Below are 22,252 nucleotides of genomic sequence, written 5' to 3' on the forward strand. Positions count from 1 at the left end.
CTTCACTTTTAGTCTATGTATGTCTTTATCCATTACATTTCTTGTAAACAGCAAATAGACTCTTTCAAAAATCCATTCAGCCAGACTTTTAACTGGAGAATTTAATTCATGAACATTGTTATTTATATTTCTGGACTTGTCCCTGTCATCTTTTTAGCTGTTTTCTTGTTTATTTATTTTTTTCTCTGATTTGTTTCTCTTTTTAAAAATTATTTATTTTTTTTTAGTTTTCTTGATACAGTATTCCCTTCAGTACTTCTGGCCTGGTGTTGGCAAATTCTTTCAGTTTTTGTTTATCTGATTTTTTCTTTCCATGTGAGGGAATCTTGCTGGGTATAGTATTCTTGGTTGAAATGGTTTTTCTTTTAGTTTTTTGAATTTATATTCCCTTTTTTCCTTGCTTACATTGTTCCACTTGAAAGGTTTGATGTTAGCCTAATAGGATAACCTTCGTAAGTGACTTGACGCTTCTCTCTTGCAATTTCTAGAATCTTGTCTTTGTGATTTGCCAATCTGGCTATGATGTGCCATGGGAAGGATCTTCCTATGTTGATTTTATTTGGGATCCTTTGTATTTATTGGGTCTGGATGTCTGAATGCTTCTGTAGCTTTGGAATCTTTTTCCAAATATTTGATGGAATAGATCTTCTGTGCCCTTGTCTAATTATTCACTTTCTGGAGTAACTATTTTCAGAGTTTTGAGTGTTTAATAGTGTCTAGTATTTCCCGTATCTTTTCCTCATTTTTTATTATTATTTTTTTCATTTTTTATTGGTGATTTTATCAAAGAGGTTTTGTCTTCCAGATCAGAGATTCTGTCTTCTGTGTGGTCCTGTCTACTATTTATACTTTGGAGAGAGATCTTGATTTCCTGTATTACTGTCTTCATTTCTGGAAATTCTGATTGGTTCTTTTTTATGGTGTCTTTCTCCTTCTTCAGATTGTGGGAAGACTTCCTTATCTCTGTCACCATGAATATTCTGAATTCTTTTTCTGACATTCCTGCAAATTCTTTTGTGCTGTTTATTGTTGAAGAATTGTTCTATTCCATTGAGAGAGAGAGATGTTTCCTTGTTTTGCCAAGTTTTTGTGCCTCTGCACTGATTTCTAGTCATCTGATAAATTATACACTTCTTCCTACTTTTCCAGTGTCAATTCTGGGGTGGTTGGAGGCAGTCTTCCTGTCTGAGCTTGTCTCACTCACTGTTGCTGCTTCCTACTCCGTGGTGCAGACTCGGGGTATTAATGGTGGCAAAGGGATGTGTGAGGGCCCAGTCCAGGATGTACCTGGGGCAGTTGGAAGGCAGCAAGAGGACTGAGGCAGTATTCCTGCCTCAGTTTGTTTCACTGCTATTGCTCCCTGCTCCAGACTTGGGGGATTAATCGCAGCCAAAGAAGCTTATTTTTACACACTCTATTTGTTTCTTTTTTTTCTCTCTCTCTCTGTGTTTGTATGTGTGTATATAAATTGATAAGCTTCATGTCCTCCATGTTTCTCCTCCCTTGATATTACTTTCATTCTTTCTCTCCTCTGCCCTAATTATCTTTCTTTCTTTTTTGCTATAAAGGTGTGTGTGCTCACTGGAGAGAGAGAGAAAGAAATCACTCCCTTGGGGAGATGACCATGTGGCAGTTTCTTCTCTTCACTTCTCCCCATGGGATTTTGGGCATGCATGTACACATGGCATTGTGTTTTTTAAACTCTTAGGTCTGAGACTCAAACTGCTCAGGTGGTCATGTGGGAAGCAACATACTACCAGATGAACACCCCCACCCCCAATTATATTTTGAATTTGGCTTTGCATGTAGTTGTTTCCCACTACATGGGAAATGTGTAGGAGCTCTTTGGCACCTCTGTGTGTATTTACATGCTAATAGTTGCCTAGCACAAGTATTACCTAGGACAACATTGAAGAACTGCAGATCTCTTTAGGAACCCCTCCACATAGGTGTGACCTATCAGTGAAAGTGGATGTGTACTACTGGGACTGGCCTTGGACTCAGGAATAGATGGTACTAGATTTGGTTTGACCAGCTCCTTTGACCTTCACCCCAGTCTCTCAGCATAAGAGATCAATCAGTACCTCCTGGTTCACAGGACACCTGGCCCTGATATCTCAGCCCTTTCCCCATCTCTGCTTGAATAATGTCTGTCACTATGCAATGTTGCCTTTGCCTGTGACCTACTTCTTCTACCCTAAATCCCAGCTTAATTATATTGTGACAGACCTGGTTACAGGGGAACACCCGCTCTCTGCCTCTCCCTCCCCAGTCCCAGACGGTTTTTGCCATGTTTACCCATTGGAGTTGGCTCTGAATGTTCATGACCTGAATTTTAAATTACCTTTAAAATGCATGCTGGCCTCCCAAATGTCTCCTTGAAGTCCAAGGGACCCCTGTTTACTTTGACCATACTTACTTCTATTCTTCTTGGTAGATGAAGATTAAAAGATACAAGAGGGAAAGAAATTAAATTAGACTTACACTTTCCTTCTCTCTCAGCAAATAGTTTTAGTGAAATGGAATACTTCACAAATATTTAATATATTGCTGTGACCTGAATGTTCGTGTCCATCCATATGCTGAAGTCCTAATTCTAAAGGTGATCATATTAGGAAGTAGAACCTTTTAGAGGCGAGTAGGTTATGAGGGCAGAGACCAGGTGATTGGGAATAGTGCCTTTATAAAAGAGACCCAAGAGGGGGCGGCAGATGGAGTGGTGGCAGATGGAGTTGGACTCCCACATGGCTGACTGTGAGTCAAGTCCTGGACCTGGTTGCTTTCTCTCTCTCTCTCTCTCTCTCTCTATATATATATATATATCTATCTCTCTAAATTTATCTCCCTCCTTCCTTCCCTCCTTCTGTCTCTGGTCAAATTAAAATAAATAAATTTAAATAAAATAATTCTTAAAAAAAAAAAAAAAAGGGCAGGGATAAATAGAGACCCTAGAGAGCTGACTGGTTCCTTCTGCAATATGAGGCTGTAGTGAAAACTAGGCCATCTAGGAAGCAAGACTTTATCAGACAGTGAATCTACCCATGCTTTGATTTTGGACTTTCTAATATCAATGATAAGAAATAGATTTCTGTTCTTTTTTAGCTTAGCCACCCACTTTATGGTATTTTGTTACAACAACTGGAAGAGACTAAGACATATTGTATATTAACATGCTAGGGTAGATTAATCAGTTAAATTAGAAGACTCACCTAAAAGACAAGAGTCTTTCCACATTTTATATATGATTTTATATTGAAACAAAGTCTTTGCCTTAAAAGGAATGTGATCTAGAGTGACCTGCCTGAGAGTGATTTTATTTATTTATTTATTTATTTATTGAGAGGTTTTTGCCATAGGGCGCGTGTGCTCGCCAGACAGAGAGAGACAGAGAGACAGAAAGCGAGAAATCACCCCCCAGGGGGGATGGCCACGCCTCAATCCCTTCTCCTCCATTCTCTTCTCAGGATCTTGGGCACACACGCATACACACCTGGCATGGATTTTAAGCCACCGGGTCCAGGACATGAAACGCGGTCGACCATGTGGGAGTCCAGCGATAGAGCCATTATGCTAACTGCTGGTCCCCGCTGAGAGTGATTTTATTCTTTTGTAAACTATGGGTTACTCTAGGGAAGTGACAACTTTCATGAGAGATTAAAAAGTGGCCCTTAACTTTATAGTGAGAAGAGAAACCATTGAAACTATTCAGCCACAGGAAGCCTATAAGGATTTAGAAAAGTGGAAGCAATAACTTAAATATAAAATAAATGAACGAGCATGCTAGGGGTGGAGAAATGGGGTATGTTTGCAAAAGTCTATTTTAGAATTTTGCAATTGGTGCAGAGAGAGAGGGAAAGTGAGAAATCACCCCCTGGGTGAGATGGCCATGCCGCAATCCCTTCTCTGCCCTCCTTCTCTTAGGATTCTGGGCATGTATATACATGTACCTGGTGTGTTTTTCAAGCTGCCAGGTCTGGCACTTGAATTGCGAAGTTGACCTTTTGGGACCCACTGCCTTAACCACCATGCCACCTGCTGGCCTGTGAAAGTCTTTTTAAAGTCAGGCATTTTTTAGTGTATTTAACCAGTCATTTGGAGATTATTAATTACCTAACCCCAGAGGCTGGGAAGCCCAGAAAGACTTAAAGCCCCAACCTACTTATGGCTTCTTAGATGTGAAGCTGTCACCGCAAGTGAGCCTAATGCCGTGGGCCACAGGGAAAAGAGTAGCTGACGCCTGGGCTATTCTCTATTCAGAGACTTACCTATATGCTTTTTCACTTAATTGTAAAAATTGCTACTTTTAATGAAAACAAATAAATAAATTACCATTTCAATTGGGCCAAGCATTAGTATAATTAATTGCTTTGTGAAGCACAAAGGACCCTTTATTTTCCCTTGACCTACAATGCAGAAACCACAATCACTCAAAAAGTTTGTTAGAAAAAAAAAAAAAGTTTGTTAGAGATCTTTTATTAGTATCAGCACAATCACAGTGTAATAGCTTACGATTCTTTTTTTAAAAGAATTATTTTTTATTTAATTTTATTTATTCATTCATTTATTTTTTAATTTTACCAGAGAGAGAGACATACAGAGAAGGGGGAGGGGGAGAGAGAGAGAGAGAAAATGAGAAAGCAAGCCATCAGGTCTGGGATTTGAACTATGGTAGGCCATGTGGGATTATCCAGCGCCTTAACCACCACGCCACTTGCTGGTCCCCAATAGCTTACAATTCTTTTTTAAAAAATAATTATTTATTTAATTTCATTTATTCATTCATTTATTTTAATTTGACCAGAGAGAAACAGAGAGAGAGAAGGTGAGAAAGCAAGCCACCAGGTCCAGGACTCAAACCGTGGTTGGCCATGTGGGAATGTCCAGCGCCTTAGCCACTATGCCACCTGCTGGTTCCCAATAGCTTGCAATTCTTAACAATTAGGATTGTTGCTTAATCAGAAATGTAGCTTTGTATGAAGTGTCGATTGTTTATATGGGAAATGTTGATTTTTCTAAGATCTGTTTGTACATATTTTATGGGACAGAGTTAGTGAGCTCAATTAATATTTTAAAATCCATCTTTAATAATATTATTTTAATTTGCTATAAGGCACATGCACTCATCAGAGAGTGAGAGGTGAGCCACCAGTTCCAGGACCCGAACAGCAGTTAGCCATGTGGAGTCCAGCGCCACCTGCTGGCCCTTGGCCCAATTAATGCATACACCATAATTTAGTGATGCTACAAAGAAATATTACTACTTAGAAACAGAATTAGGCTGGTGAACTCATTCTGTCAGTTCTGTAGGAACGGAACCATTACCTTCAGTCTCCTTCCTAGATGGTGAAACTGAAGAAGAGACCCAGGATCAAAGATTCTTGCTTTTGTTCTTTTCTCAATAGCCACTAAGCTGTGCTGTTCTCATTTGGAATTTTGGCTGATTTGCCTTTGATTCTTAAGACTGAAAGGAGGGAAATAGTTTAGCATTGGCTTTCTCAGGGCATATGCTGAATTTGAGACGGAATGGTTTAGACTGATTTAGAACTACCCAGCTTGACGAAGACATGGAATTTTTTGTCTAGATTGTGGGGAAGAAGTAGTCCAATATATATGCAGGTAATTTTGAACTTGCATGCATTTCCCTTAGTGGGAAGACGTAGGAGTTTGAGACTTTTGTCCAGTGTATGGGTGTTATCATTTAGAGCATCTTAGTTTGGTATGATGCCTTGTTGGCTTTATGTTCACATTGACATTTTCCATTTTATTTTGTCTGTGCTAGAAGCAGTGGGTTGCTTTGTTTCTCTGGGCTCTAAGTAAAAGCTGATACTGGGATGGGGTCACTTTAGACCCAAAATGGATTGATGCTTTAGCTCTGTTAGTTGAGTCCTGGCATCCAGAGTAAAGGGTTTTCTTTGAGTTGGCCTCCTCCCCTGTAAGAAGATGCTGGTTAAGTAGCAGACATAGGACCAAAGCCAGAGGGCCTTTTAGAAATGAAAGGCAGATGTTTTCTCCTGGCAGCAATTTGCAGATGAACCCATGCCACAGGACTTTTTAAATTTTTGTTTTTGCATCAATTGGCATCTAAATCATAAATGAGAAACAGTCCCTTAATGTAACTCATTGGTCCTTTTGTTTGATTCATAGTCATGATAGAATGCATTTAGTATTGTTCAGGTCGCTCTAAGAGAGAAAATTAGATTATTTCTGAACAAGAGACTTGGAATAATTTTCCCTCTTTTAAAATCAAAATTTAAATTCCCCTTTGTGCAGAAAAATGTTCCTGGACCATTCCTTCAGGATCTGATTATTTTTAGTAGTAGCACAGCGTCTCCCAGACGTTAGCCTATTTCATGGGCACTTTTTTAAAGCATTTTTTTGTGCATTATTTTTGTAAGTACCACGAGTTCTTTCAAGTAGCTAGGGCTGTACCTGTTCGACCGTCACGGCTTTCACCCTGTGGTGGTGGTGTAACCAGTGAGTACAGGACTCAGTACTTGCCTCGCTAGGTAAGTGCCAGTTGGTTGAGTGGTCTTCTGTACTCCCAGGTTCAGTATAATCCCATTCTTGGCTTTTAGGATGGGTTTGTGCAGATTCTACCCTCCCCACCTCTTACCCACCATGCTACGTTGCAATATCTAAAGTTTCGTGTTGGAGCTACTTTCATTCTCTGGTTTAATGAGCATGCTGGTGTCAACTCGGCATGTAAGATTCCCCAAAGATTGTCGCTAACTTCCTCTTTAGTCATGTTGTCTATTATTATTTATTATTTTAAAATGTTTATTTCTTCATAGAGAGGGAGAGAGACAGGAACTCCCCTCCCCCACCAACAAGGTCTTCACACCGTGATCTAGCCCCAGCCAACCTACATCACGGGCATGTGTGTCTACACCTGGAATGTTCAGGAAGGCTCCAGGATGTAAACCCAAGTCTTTCCAATGTGCATCCAGTTGTGTTACCACTGTGCCATCATCGTGCCACCATCTGGCCCTATAGCTCCTATTTTTACACCCAACAATCACAACTCTTCAGATAGCTGGTCCTTTAGTGGCCTTTAAGTTACAGGTATTGGTTGAGTGACATGTTTGAGGATGACAGAGATCACTTGGACAAGGTTAGGCTGTGTTCTCAGCTCTGACTGACCATTAGCATCACACGAAAAGCTATAAAACTCATGAAGCTCAGGTCACACCCCAAAGCAAGGAAATTTCTAGGAGATGGGACCCCACTGGTTCTAATGGGCAGTGGAGGTTGGGAATCCACTAGGAGCTTTATCTTCACCACAGAGAAAGAAGTGCTGTTAGTTGTTGGTTTTGAGCTTCTAAACTCTGCCTCTGGTCTAAACCGAGAATCCACATTCTGGTCTTTCAGTTACATTCTGAGCTTTCAGTTTTAACTCACACCCTAGAACTTCACTTAAATCTCTCTGCATCTCCTGGGCCCTAACTACTTCCCAGGCTTCCAAATAGGCCTTCTAATACACAGTGATCTCTGTAAATTTTCATAGCTTAATTTGCATCATTTATCCAGTAGATGCCAAATAGTGACATATTTATGAATTATGTTTTCCTGTGCTCTCATAATATCTGTAAGATGATAATAACACTATAATAGTATGGTGACCTCCTAAAAGACCTGTCAGTTAACATGGAAGTATTGCTGGGACTTTTGGCTAACAATGTTTCCTTCAGATCTTTTTCCTTTTAACTCAGTGGTTTTGAACTATTTTAGGTCATGGATTCATTTGAAAATGTGGTTTAAGCTATAGATCACCTCCTCAGAAAGCACTCGCACAAACACACACTCCATTTTATGTGTAATCAGTGGGAGCTCCAGCCTTTTTGTAGCCCCTCAGTGGATCTGTCGAGTCCAGTTGTGTTGATTCTGAGTTGACAAAAGGTTACAAGGAAAGGGGTTAACTTAAGTTGTGGGGGAGTGAAGAGAAGGAAGGTAATTTGAGAGAGATCTTTTCTTAGAAGTTGCAGCATGTGGAGATGGGTTCTTACCACAGGGCAACATTTGGCCTGAAGGAATGCGGCCAGACAGCAGTAAATGGCACCAGTTTTCTTTCCTCTGCACGTTCTCCTAGGCAAGGTCTGGGAGAACCACAATCATGGGTGGACATAGGTTAACTGACCACTAGATGTCAGCACAACCCTAGTTACATAGCTGTCTGGCCTTTGGCACTAGTGTGTTGCTGCCCAGATGCAGAATTTCAAGAAAGCTGTAGTGACTTCCAGGCAGGGACCTAACTCTGCCAGATATCTGCAGGTCAAATGAGGAATGAGACCCAACCCTAGTGTTCTACTTCAAGTGAAAATGACACTTTCTTGGAAATATTTTTGTTGTTTCTGGGAGAAGGGACATTGGTTTCGACAGGCATTTCAGCTTCTAAAACAGCACATTTGATTATTTCCATGTAATTCATTTTGCTTTTACTCCAAAATCTGTGTCAAATCAATTGTGATTGTCTTGTGAACAAAAGTTTGGATAATTTCACTTTTTCTTTTTAACATTAGACCATTTTTCTGAATTGAGGTGTATTTCATTTCTTGTAATTTGTTCCCCCTGCAGTTTAGCCAGGTCTGTCACCACAGTACGCATAGCATCACAATTTTATAGCCACACATTACACCCTGACCCTACTCAAATATTTTATAAATGCACAGATTTTGGCAAGAAAGTATAGATCATAATTTTCTCTTAACTGGTATTAAGAATATGTGTCAATATACCCTTCATTTGTTAAAAATGAATTAATGTTGCATTTTTATCTACATGTGAATAAAGTGAATATATGTTCTTACTTCAAGGTAATCACTTGTATCAATAATTCAAGACCTAGGTAGAATGTCAACTAATTCTGTTTTAGGATACTTGACAACTGAATGTGAAACTAGGTCATTTCATCTTTTATTTTGATTCTTAGGTTTCGAAAGATATCCTGGAAGTATAAGCCTACTCCACCCACTTCAAATTTGATGACCATTCTTTGACTAAACATAGCATTGTTTGCACAACCTAAGTCAGAAAAATGGGCCTCTGGGGAGGAAATGTCTTGCTGTGTTTAGGACAGGCTTCCCTCTAAGCTTTACCCTGGGGAAGTCATACTTGTTTTGGGAAGTAGGTAACAGTTTTCCCATTGCAAAAGTGATTGGAAAATGAAGCAGGTAAGCAAGACTCTTAAAGTCTGTCTATTTCAGAATTCTTGCTGGACTAGATGCCATCCTCTATGGGAAGTATTAACTTGAAAAATGCCACCATGTGGGAGCTGAGAAAGGAAGGCTTATGTGATCCTTGCTGGTCCATTGATCCACAGAACCTGTTTCTGAAACTTCCTGATATTTTTGTCTCTTACAGGTCCACAGCTTTAAAGGCTACTGGGAAAAACTGAACTCTAACCTAGAATATGTTAAGTACACCAAGCCTCACTTTCACTACAACAACAGTGTGGTCAGGAGGGAATGGCACGACCTGATCTCTGAAGAGGTACGTACGGGTCAGTGAAACCAGAGCAAACAGCAAAAGCATCATGAATCAGATCAGATGATGCTCTGTCATAAGACTGGCTTACATTTCTGGCAGTTTTCCCAATTGCCTGGCACATCCATGATGTCATTTCTGATTTTCAAGTAGATGGGCGAAGATGCTTCTAAGACTTCTGTCTTCCAGAGAGGAAGCTAAAGTGCAAAGAGGTTAAGGGACACACAGCACATTCATAGCAGAAGTGTGATTACTGTCCAGGTCTCAGAAGTATTCTTTGGTTGCTTTTACAGTTAAAAGTTGATTTTTTAAAATTTAGGTGTTCCCAAATTAGTGGTTGCTAGGGGTTGGGCTAGTTGAGGGGAGAAGAGTGAATCTGATTGACTGTATCAAGGGGTGACACAAAGGAGATCTTTGGGATGATGAAACAGTTCTGTGGCTTGTGAGTGGTGGTGTATTGTAAAACATGAGTCTACACATGTGATAAAATAGAACCCTACACACAGATTGTACCAATGTCAGTTCAGTTTCCTGATTTTTCTTTCTTTCTTTTTTTTTTTTTTTGGCAGTAGGGCATGTATGCTCACCAGAGAGAGACAATGGAAGGGAAAGTGAGAATTCACCCTGCTGGGGGATGGCCTTGCTGCGGTCTCTTCTTCTCCATTCTTACCCTGGGATTTTGGCCATGCACGCACATGCCCCAAGTGTGATTTTTGAGCTGCCAGGTCCAGGACTTAAACTGCTGTTGGCCATATGGGAGTCCAGCATCTTAACTACCATGGCACCTACTGGCTCCTAGTTTCCTGATTTTGATATTTTACTATAGTCATGTAAGATATAGGTGTTGGGGAAGATAGGGTGAAGGGCACATGGGAGGTCTTTGTAGTATTATATATAGTTTAATGTTGTGTATAGTATATAGTTGATTTGTAACTTTCTGTGAATCTATAATTGTTTCAGAATAAAATTTTTTTTTAATTAAAATGGTGTTTGGATTACCTCAAAAGTATATTTCTTTTTTCTGAAGAAGTATATGTAATAACTATACACAATCACTACACTGTATTATGTACTTAATGTGGAAAATCACTCCTAAAGCCTTCACTTTCTGTATTTTTCATATGTTCTCATTCCTAGAAAACAGGAAAAAGAAGATCTACAGCATATGTGAGGAATATTCTTGATAATGCAATAAAGTAAGTAAAATAAAAGGTTATCAACACCATAAGATGATTGTCTTTTACAATTACATTGTTAGCTACCTCTCATGGAAATACCTTAATTTTGTTGAATATCCTTGCCAAATGATGCTGTCAGCTTCAGGAATGCAGCTGCCTGGGCCTTAGACTGGAGTTTGGTACTGGAGTGTCTGTTCCTAAAAAAAATCTTTTTGTTCGAAGATGTAGACTTGCTTCTAGGGGATGGATGACTTAGCATGGATAAGTGGTAAGGAAAACTCTTATTAAGTGAGCACTTTGTGGGGAGAAGGATAGATAATAGGTTGGTTCAAAAAAAGAAGTGTTAGTGGGCTGGTGAGCTTGCTCTTATTTTGAAAGCATATTTTTTGGATAGATGAGTCATCTCAGACTGAAAGTATAGGCCCCATTCCAACCTCTGTTCTATTCTCTGTCTCCATTATATCCAATAACTGAGAGCGGCGATTGTTCCTAATTATTGCTATTGTTGACATCAGAGGGTTTTGAGATTTTTATAATTGTCTAATGTGGCTTTTGCTTCATTGATTAAAGTTTTGAGGTTTTCAGTAACCTGAGAACAGTTTCTGCAATGGTTTTATGTGTTTTTTTAAAAGGTAAATATCTTTGTATGTTGTGGTTTTTAAATTTTAAAAAAGGCTTCCTGTGTGAATAACATGGCTAATTTCTTTGTAGGGTGATTTCTAACCTGGAAGCAAGAAATTTGGGTAAGAAAAGACCTGTAATCAAGCCTTCTGGATTTCAGTCAGTGTTTTGTTTGTAATGCCGTCCTTCTACCACTATGTATTGGCAAGAAAACTGCTCCCAGTAGTGTAATAAAGGCAGCACCCTCAAATATCTTCTTGTTAGAATGGCCACACAGCTCTTTCCGGGTCTGTCTTGGCACCAGGACTTCAGGGACAGCTGCTGAATGCTCTTGTGCTGGAGGAGTCCCTGGGCGTTGGCCTTCTGTCATTATTTCTCCTTTTATAGCTGATTTAATTGCCATGGCCTCTGGCAGTACCCACAGGATGCTCTTTGGCAATTCTTTTGGCTTGAGGCTGCTTTCTCTTCAGCTGTCTGATTTGAACTCTGACTGTATGTGCCTTTTCCTTTTGGTTAAAACTTGAGTACATACTATCCTAGACCCTATGGGTACAAAGGTGAAGAGTCTTTAGAGGGACCAGCAGTTAGCGTAATGGCTATGTCTCTGAATTCCCATGTAGTTGACCTAGGTTTGCATCCCGGACCCAGTGGCTTAAAACTCAGCTGGGCACGTGTGCGTGCGTGCCCAAGATCCTAAGAGAAGAATGGAGAAGGGATTGCAGCGTGGCCATCCCCCCTGGGGGGTGATTTCTTGCTTTCTGTCTCTCTGTGTCTCTGTCTGTCTGTCTGGTGAGTGCACACGCCCTATAGCACAGACCTCTCCAAAAAAAAAGTCTCTAGAGAATCAGTGTGGTTCTAAGGAAGAGCCTAGGTTCCAGAGCCAGACAGAACTGGAGTAGATTCCAGCACTGCCACTTGATGATGTGTGCTGTTGGGCAAGTCATTTATCTATGTCATGTGTTGTCCTCAGGGCTGGAGTGAGGAAAAATGAGAGTAGATGGGAAAAAGTAGATTGCACTTGGCATGGAGCTTAGTTCATGTGGGGTACCTGAGGTGGCTGTTCTATCATTGAATGCTAACACATCATTTCTAAACAAGGTGGCAGGTATTATGTAACCCCAGGGTACAGGGAATGAGGGGCTAGGTCAGGAGTGGACATGGCTGAGGGAAGAAGGTTGAAGAGGCTTCCGAGAGGCTTCCATCTGAGTTTAGTTGACAAACAAGGGGGACTTCGTCTGGTGATACTGGCAGAGGGGGATGCTGAATGTATTCAGGTGCGAACATTTTTGTATTTGTAAGGAAAGCATTTCATGCTTTATAGAAGCTAGCTCTCATTAACTAAGCTGTTGTATTCCACTCCTCTTTTAGGGGCTCAGAGGCCTACATTGTTGGTTCTAAAGAAAACAATTGTATACAGTGTGTTACTGCACATCCACAGCCATGCACACAGCCTGGTGAGCTGAGATGGTGTGTCCAGCCAAACCAACAGACCTGGGTACATGGAATAGCCAGAACTAGCTAACCAGCCTCTGCCTGTGTTACCAGGCCATCCATGTCTGAAGCCACAGTTCCGCCCTGCTAGACCTGGCTTAAATGCATGTGATTCTTGGCTTCCCCTCCCTTCATTGTTAGGGGTTTTGCAATATGTGAACTACTGCTGGTCTGGTTGAGGTTTCTGTCATGTCCACCTTCCTTCTCTGCTGCTAGAGCTATTGCCCCTGTGCTTCAGGGCTGTTTGCATGCTGTTTCTAGTCTGTCTCCCTTAATGCAGATCAGGAAACTCCTCCCCTTCCTCTCACAGCCCTTGCTTGTACTAGTTTCCCATGAAGAATGCTATCATTGCCTGAAACAGAACACACTGTGAGGTTCGGAGCTGTTGGGTTCATGTTTTGAATTGTTGTATTGTAATCATGAGGGTTTTGTAGGATCCAGGAGAGACTCATCCTGAGGTACCCATGCCCTTCCAGGAGTTATCAGCCCATGAAACAGGGCAACTCTACCCTCTTGCCTATACCAGTCCTCAAGTGTTTGAGGAGAGGAAGAACAGAACACAGAACCAGACTGTGTTCCCTTTCCCTCTGGTCCTGCTAGTGCCCAGCAAATCATAGTGGAGAAATGTTTAAACTTAGAGGTAATGTTTCCATCTTGACCTTGCCACCTTTTTGTTCTCATAACTCAGGTTGATTAGTTTCATTTGCTACAATAAATTGACTGGTCCCCTCAGCTCAGTAACCCCAAAGTCACTGAAAAGTCATGGGGGTCAGAAAGAAGGTAGCCATGCAGTCCTTTCATCAAAAACCTGTCCCTTGGTTTATGATCCTCTAAGGGTTAAAAAGTGCCTAAGTCTCTGTCTCCAGTAAAGAAGAGTTTGAGTGCTGAAAAGTAATCAAAGCCAGAGACTGTTGGTGTTGGAGAACGTGTTCTTGAACCTTCCTTCTCTGTCTTTCCCACTCTTTCACAGAGCTCTGTGTATATCACGAGTGATAAGTGTGTCTTGTAGGACTAGGTCACACTTAGCTAATGAAAGGTTTTTAGTTTATTAGGAAAGTGTTCTGTTTTCTCAATGACTCAGAGAAGGGAAACCCTGGCCTGTTCTTCTCTCTTCTTACCCATTTCCTGAGAACTACCCTGCGTGACTACTGCTCTATTGAATTTCAGAACCAAGATCCACGCCCCTCTTGCAGGAGGAAGACAACCAACAGAGGCTGCTCATGGGGCTGGTAAGTGGTCTGTGCTGGCAAACAACGGGCCCCAAGAAGAAGGAAAGAAAAAGGGAAATGAGTGGCCCCAAGATTGTATTTCTGATTTTATTTTTAATTTTTTCAACAAATGTTTGTTGCCGGTCCCCATAGACCCTGCCTAGTGATCAGCAAACATACATGATTTCCACTGTCTTGGAATATGTAGTCTAGTCAGGGAGACACATTAACCAATGACACCAAAAGATAGATAATTATGAAGAACAGAGTTGAGAGTGTTTTAAAAAAGAAAACAGATCAGTGTGGCATTTGTATTTGGGGTTTAAAACGAATAACTAGTCTTTCTCAGGAAGTCCTACTACCAAAATGACCAAAGAAATATAAATCAAAATAAATTAACTGAAGAGCAGAATTGGTAAATTCAAAACCTAAAAAAACAAACAAACAAAAAAAAACAAACAAAAAAAAACTGATTGAAGTGACATCTGGAAGGTGTAATAAAACATTTTTTTTTAAAGAGAGATTTTTGCTAGAGGACATATGCTCTTGCCAGATAGCCAGAAAGTGAGAAATCACCTCCCTGGGGGATGGCCACAGTGCACTCCCTTCTCTTCCATTCCCATCTTAGATTTTGGCCACACATGCACATGCATATGGTGTGAGATTTAGATGCTGGGTCTGGGAATTGAACTGCGGTCAACTACGTGAGAGTCCAGCAACATAACCATTATACCATCTGCTGGTCCCATGTAATAAAACATTTTTAATGTTCTGCAGACTTAAACATGGGATAATTTATTATCTTAGATATGGCAAGTTTTAAAATATGGGAAATATATATAAATTAATTTTTATACTCTTGAAAATTTCTGGTTAAATTTTTTTCTTGGCAAGTAGAAATTACCAAATTTGTTCCAGGAAGAAATAGAAGAGCTGAACATGGACTAACCATAAAATAACTTAGAGAAAGGTAAAAGATTATCTCCAAAGAAGGTCCTAAATTATTTAGTGAGTTAGGTTTTTTCGAACTTTTAATAATCATATTATTCCTACGATATGTATTTTTCAAAAGAAGGTTGAAAGTTTCTCAATTATTTTAAAAGGCCAGCACAACCATAAATTCAAAATCTGACAATGGCCACCTTTGTTTATGACTATAGATACCACAAGCTTAATGAAAATACTTTGCAGTGGCTTCTTGAAAATATAAGATGACCAAATGTGGTTCTTTTCAGGAAAGCTAATATTGAGAAGTATATTAATATAGTCATCACATTATAAAGTCAAACAAGGAAAAACAAATCTCTATAGGAGTTAAACAATGATAAAAGCCAAATTCTACTCCTGCAGTATACAAATCCATCAAAGGAAAGAATAATCTAATACTGATAATCATCATCTTTCATAATGGAATACTAGAGACATTCCTCTTAAAATTAGAAAGTTAAGAATCTTTACTATTTTCACTATAATTTTACGTTGTCCTGAAAATTATACATAAGGCAGTAAGAAACCAAAATAAAAGGAGAGCTATGACTGAGAAACACAATATTCATCTAGGAAAATGGAAAATAATAGAACAAGTTAGTAAGCTGGTTATTCTATATTTTCTTTTTCATTAGGATTAAGTAGTTAGAAAAGATAATGAGCAATATTCCTTTTTAAAAAAGATATTTCATTTTCTTAAGAATTATTTAACTTTATTGACTTATTTATTTTAATTTGACCAGAGAGGGACAGAGGGAGGGAGGGAGGGAAGGAAGGAAAATGAGAAAGCAAGACACCAGGTCCAAGATTCGAATCACAGTTGGCCATGAGGGAGTCTGGTGCCTTAACCACCCTACCACCTACTGGTCCTTGAAGAACAATATTCTTTTTCCAATCCTTAATGTGTAGGTCTAATAAAAGTACAACCAAAAAGCCAGTGAAATCACTCTGAAAATTGGTAAAGTTGCTTGACAAAAGAATTGAGATTGGCATTTTCAGATAAGCATGTTGCTGATCTGCAATAATAGAAGCAATATAGTATGTATACAAAAATAGACTCTAGTTTAAATTGGACTCTACAAAATTTCATTTTCCTTTATTCATGATAGAACATGTGAGTACACAAGACGGGGCTGAGAGAGGGAGAAAGAGAGAGATGAACGTTCTTTATAGGTCTGTCAGGCTGCAACCCTCCTCCTCTAGACCTCCAGTCTGTTGGATCATGGGCACTCGTGCACATCTCAGCATGCTTTAGGCTGACCTGGCCAGATATGCTAACCAGTTGCCATGTAGGATCTGACTTTTCTCGAGTAATTCATGAGCACTGTGCCATGGAGCCAGCCATTGATTTGAGTTTTTAGCACAGAATAAATGAGGGATTTAAAATCTATGTGGAAAGAATTTTTAATAAACCAATTGGTCAATGGTTTACTATTTGGAAAAGAAAATTAAGTTAGAGTCTTCCTATTCTAAATACCACCACTTTATACTATAAACCAATAGAAATATCAGCTAGATTAAGGAGTTTACTATAAAGAAATTAACTATGAAATTAACTAAGAAATTAAACTATGGGCTAGCTGGTGGTGTGTTGGTTAAGGTTACTGGATTCCATGTGACCTGCTGCAAGGTGTGAGTCCTGAACTTGGCAGCTTGAAAAAACATGCTGGGCATGAGTACTTTTATGCCTAAAATCCTGAAAAGAGGAAAAATGGAGGAGAAGGGATTGTGGTATGAGACCATCCCTCATCAAGGATGGTCTCTTCGATGAGTGCACGTACCCTCTGGCAAAGTAAAAATAAAAAATTAAACTGTAAAAAATTTGAATAAATGAGTGAATAGTTAATACTGAAATAAAGAAGATATTTAAAATATATTATTGATCATAGAGAGTGATGGATTTGCTTGAATATTAAAATATAAATTAAAAGGCAAACAATAAATTTGGAAAAAAGACATTTGTAACATATGGGAACAACTGATTAACAGCTGTTAGATAAATAAAGTTATATGTCAATAAGAAAACAGTATACCAGAAGGGAAACAGACAATGCTCTGACCAATCATCTTCAAAAGTAACTGGCAATAAAGTCTAGAGTTGGAGAGAAGGAAGAAAATGTTTAGCATTATTGTCATCAAATGACAAACACATAAGTGATTCTTTGTTTCTGTTTTTGTCTTCTTGCCTATCTAGTTGACAAAGATTTAAATTCATACTACTGAAGTTCAGGGTACAGGGAATTGGATAGCCTCATGAATGCAGAAAATTAGTATAATCACAGTGGAAGGCATTTTGGCTGTGTTTTGCAAGCCATAAGTGATCCAACAAATTCCATTTCTAGGAAGTTAGTTCAACAAAATAATTGGAGATATGGCAAACAGCTTTTCTATAAGACTATTTTTTGTGGCATTAGTAACAGAGAAATATCTCATGGTACAAGATGGAAATAATTCAATTATAGTAGTTTCATAAAACTTAAGTACTGTGCAGCCTTTAAAATTAGTGTATTAACAATATTTAATGACACAAGGAAACTATTACATGAAAAAAGAAAAAACAGATTATTAAAAATCAGAGCCAGGGGGGGAAAAAAGAAAAATCCCAAAATGTTAATGGTGGCATTATGGATGATTTTCATTTTCATCTTTATGGTTATCGAATAAAAATTTGAAAGCAACAAAAAAAAGTACGTGCTATTTAGTTTTTAATTTTTAGGGCACATGGGCTCACCAGAGAGAGAGAGAGACAGAAAGAGACAGACAGACAGGCAGAAAGCATCCCCTAAGAGGATGGTCACTCTGTAGTTCCTTCTTCTCCCATTTTCTTTCTGGATTGTAGTCATGTATGCACAATTGTGCTGAAAATTTCAAGCTCCAGGTTCTGGCATCCAAACCACAGTTGGCCCCTGAGAATCCAGTGCCTTAACCACTATACCACCTGCTGGCCCAGTACATGCTATGCTTAAACAGAAAACAAAACAAAACCTCAAAAACCCCTTAATATTTAAAAAAGCCAAATCAGAGCTGCCCTCTAGTGCAGAGAAAGTACTGTGCAGAGAAAGTACTGTGCAGAGAAAGCTGAATTTCACATGGCTTGCCAGTTCGGATTCTAGTCCCCATAGCTTGAAAAACAGGTGTCTGCCCCAAATCCTGACAGCATGGAGAAGAAGATGAAAAAGAATCATGGCCTGATTCTGCCCCTTTGAGGGACCTCTCACTCTCTGGCTAGCCCATGTGTCCTCTGGCAATAATAACGAAGCCAAATCTAGTAACATATAGGAGACTGAATTGGAATAAGATCCTACCGTGTCCTAGCCTTGAAAGCCATGGGCTGGTTTTTGCTCAGGGTGTTATATATGTAAATCTATTAATATATAAGATACATGCATATACGATATCAGTGGTATAGTTCTCATGGGCTATTTATTGGTACAAAGATCTCTCTAGCCAGGAGGGCCCCTTGTTGAGCAAGGCACCTAGGGAAAAAGAAAAGGATGAGAAAGAAAGAAGACAGCAAAAGATAAGGGAGGGTTGGGAATGGTAACCACTGCCTGGAGAAGCCAATGGATGACTAGAACAGAGCTGGTATAGAAACAAGCCTGTTTGGAGGCAGTAGAATGAAACTTTCATTAATTTTCCATTTCTAGGGGCTGTGTGAGTATGGCCACTGTGCAGAAAGGTGCATGTGATGCACTGCCTTTTACTTCCTGTCTCTGTTCTTCCATATGATCCAAACCATTACCCCACTAGCACAGGCATTCTGTTTAGAATTGCTTCTGTTAATTCCCTAGGGCTCCAGGAGAAGTAGATTTCAATCCTTTTATAGATCTCAAAGCCTTTGACTAATTTTTTTTTTCTTGCCTGCCTGCCTGCCTGCCTCCCTCCCTCCCTTCCTCCCTCCCTTCCTTCCTTCCTTCCTTCTTTTCTTTTCATTCATTCATTCATTCAGGTTTCTGCCTTAGGGCATATGCACTTGCTGGAGAGAGACACACACAGAGACAGTGAGAAGGAAAGTGAGAAATCATCCTTCTGGGGGGGCAGGAGGATGGCCATGCTGCAATCCCCTTTCCTTTATTTTCTTCCTGGGATCTTACACATGTACCCACATAGACCCAGCGTGATTTTCAACCATGGGGTCTGGGACTCAAACCACAGTCAGCCATGTGGGAGTCCAGCTACATAACTGCTATGCCATCTGCTGCCCTCCCCCAACCCCTTTTTTAAAAATTGGCTACAGGGTGTGTGAGCTTGACAGAGGAAGGGGAAGTGAGAAATCACCCACAGATGGTCATGCTACAATCTCCTGTTCTCTGTTCTCTTGGGATTTGGGCATGCACACACATGTCTCCAGCATGGTTTTCAAGCTTCTGGGTCTAAGACTTGAACTGTGCAATCGGCCATATGGGATTCAGCTGCCTTAACCACTGCGCTGCTGGCTGGCCTCATAAAGCTTTGACTTCTGGTTTGGTGACTTCCACTGGCTTCTTCGTAGAATTCTCATCAGGCCTTGGAGCCTGACTTAGTTATTCTCTGGCCTTGGGGTAAATCATAAGTAGTTCCTCTTGAGGAAAAAGTTAGGGCTCATCAGAGGAATGTTGAGAATTTTACTTTTCTGTTGGTGGAATTGTCAGATCCAATATTTTCATATTGACAGGAAATACTAATAAGTGGATCTAATGCAAACCAGTTGCAGGTGTGAGTGGGTAAGTTGGAACTTATATAATGTATATTCTATTTTCAGATGGTGTCTGAGCTAAAAGACCATCTTCTGAGACACCTACAGGGTGTAGAAAAGAAGAAAATTGAGCAGATGGTTCTGGACTACATTTCAAAACTGGTTGGTTTTGCTTTTTGTTGTCCTCAATCTCATCCTACCCTGTTTCCTACCATATATAACTCTCAGAATGTGGTTCAGTATAAATATATATATGTGTTTTTCACATTAGGTTTGTGGTGATTGCCCTTGCTCGAAATAGTATATTTAGTGTTATAGAATGAGGAAGGTGAATGGGAAACAATAAACAAAAAGAACTTGACTTTGAAGGAATCAATAAACAAGTGGTTTGTTGCCCTCCCTTCAAATAGCAGTTGTATGCTCCTAGAAGGATAGGACAATGAATTTAGTGTGGTTGCCAAATGTTCACGTCTCATCTTGGCAACCTTCAGCTTAATAACCAGTAAGTAATGATTACTGTACACGAAGGCCTATGAAGACATGAGAGAACTTGAACTTCAATTCTTAATTAGTTCCAGCAGTCCAACTAGGCCAGTTTCCAGCTTAGTGTATAAATATTACCTTAGTATAGCCTGCCAATGAGATTGGCAGTCCATTACCTCGTAGCTATGTGTTGAAATTGTGTGACCCAAATTAATAGCACCTGTCTGTGTGTAAATAGAAGTAGATTAAATAGAATTTTAAGGCTGTCTGAGTCTTTGAAAAAGTAGAGAGAGGCCTGACTTCATAGTGCAGTGGTTAAACACTGTACATTGGGAGCCAGATCCCATGTGGCTGACCATGATTTGAACTGTGGTCCTAGTGGCTTGAAAAAATATTCTAGGCACATGTGTGCACATCCCCAAAATCCTGATGAGAAGGAAGAATGCAGGGACCAGCAGTTAGCGTAATGGCTATGTTGCTGGACTCCCATGTTGTCGACCGCAGTTTGCTTCCTGGACCCGGTGGCTTAAACTCACGTCGGGCACGTGTGAGTGCGTGCCCAAGAGCCCGAGAGGAGAAGGGATTGCAGTGTGGCCATCCCCCCTGGGGGGTGATTTCTTGCTTTCTGTCTCTCTGTCTTTCTGGCGAGTGCATGTACCCTGTAGCAAAAACCTCTCCAAAAAAAAAAGAAGAATACAGGAAAGAGGGTTGTGGCCTGACCACGCCCCACTGGAGGGTGCTTTCCCTCTCTCTGGCAAGCATACACCCTCTCTTGAATTAAAATTAAAACAAGCTTTAACAAAAAAAAAGAAGAAGAAAAAAAGAAGACAGAGCACATACCACTTCATTGGATTAAAAAAAATAAACACCAAAATAATATATATATTTTTTTAAAAAAGCAAGCTTGCAGAGTTGAGGCCTGATCTAGTTTAGAATCTAGAAATAATATGCTTGACAAACTTAAACAGTTATACAGAATAAGAACACTTGATTGTTTCTCCATGTTTGAGTAAGACTAGCATGCAAATGAGCCAGTATGCAAAGAAAGCTATCAACTTTGGTGGATCAGGCTTTATTAATCCTCTATGTTCCAGTGTGCTAACTAATTCTTACATCAACCCTGCTAAGTACCACCCTCTTGTTTTACAGGTAAGAACACTGAAATTTGGGAAGGACTAGTAACTTGCACAGAGTTACACAGCTAGTAAAATAACATAACCTGAACTTGGTATCAGTCTGACTCCACAGCTCATTCACATGACCTTCATTCTGATCTGTTTTCTTTCTTCTGTCAGCTTTTGGCCCTTGCAGTAAGACAGGCCTAGAGAAAACTCAGTGGCACTTGACCTTCACTAATGGATGAGGGTCTGTGAGTGTGAATGCTGGGGCCAGTTAGCTGGACTGGGGAAGCTCAGCTGGGGCACTGTCCACACAGACAGAGGGTGTTCTGTTAGACTTAGTGCACATTTTTAATCTTTCCATTTTGGATTCTAGTGCCTCAGAACTGACCTCAAAAAGGCTGGTTTTGTGTCCGGGCACAGCTTGAATGCCAGATGTCCTGAATGTGCTTGTCAGAGCTGTGGAGGGATAGCTACAGGGGCCTTGAAAGAAAGGATATGAGCAATGATAATGAACTGTCTTTATTCTTTAGCTGGATCTCATTTGCTGCATATTGGAAGCTAGTTGGAAGAAGCATAATCTTCATCCCTGGGTTCTCCACTTGTACGCAAGTATTTCTTACTCTTTCTTATCACATGTACAAAAAGCCAAACAGTGCTGATTGCTGCCTGTTGTAGCAAAGCCATTTTTAAAAAAATTATTTATTTACTTTTATTCATCCATTCATTTTATTTTAATTTGACCAGAGAGATACGCAGAGAGAGAGAGAAAGAGGGAAAGTGAGAAAGCAAGCCACCAGGTCCAGGACTTGAACCATCGTCAGCCATGTGGGAGTCCAGCAGCCTTAACCACCACGCCACCTGATCAAGCAGCTAACCCGCCCCGCCACCTGCTGGTCCTGCAAAGCCATTTTAAAACTTAACTAGTTCAAAACAATCCTCACCAGCCCTGGCACCTTTTATCTTAACTGTACACTCAGCATGTGAAGTTATGCCTCTATTTCACTCAGC

General features: G+C 40.0%; 1 protein-coding gene across 1 annotated transcript in view; it reads left to right on the plus strand.

Moving 5' to 3' along the window:
• GSAP (gamma-secretase activating protein) overlaps positions 1-22,252 on the plus strand; it is a 111,855-nt gene that overhangs the window by 82,771 nt on the left and 6,832 nt on the right. The window contains 6 exon segments of the mRNA XM_027773350.1: positions 9,358-9,486; positions 10,618-10,676; positions 11,370-11,401; positions 13,938-13,999; positions 19,707-19,802; positions 21,775-21,845. Coding sequence (XP_027629151.1) covers positions 9,358-9,486; positions 10,618-10,676; positions 11,370-11,401; positions 13,938-13,999; positions 19,707-19,802; positions 21,775-21,845 — 449 coding nt within the window.

Source organism: Tupaia chinensis, unplaced genomic scaffold (genome assembly GCF_000334495.1).
Source record: "Tupaia chinensis unplaced genomic scaffold, TupChi_1.0 Scaffold000044_1, whole genome shotgun sequence".
Lineage (NCBI taxonomy): Eukaryota > Metazoa > Chordata > Mammalia > Scandentia > Tupaiidae > Tupaia > Tupaia belangeri.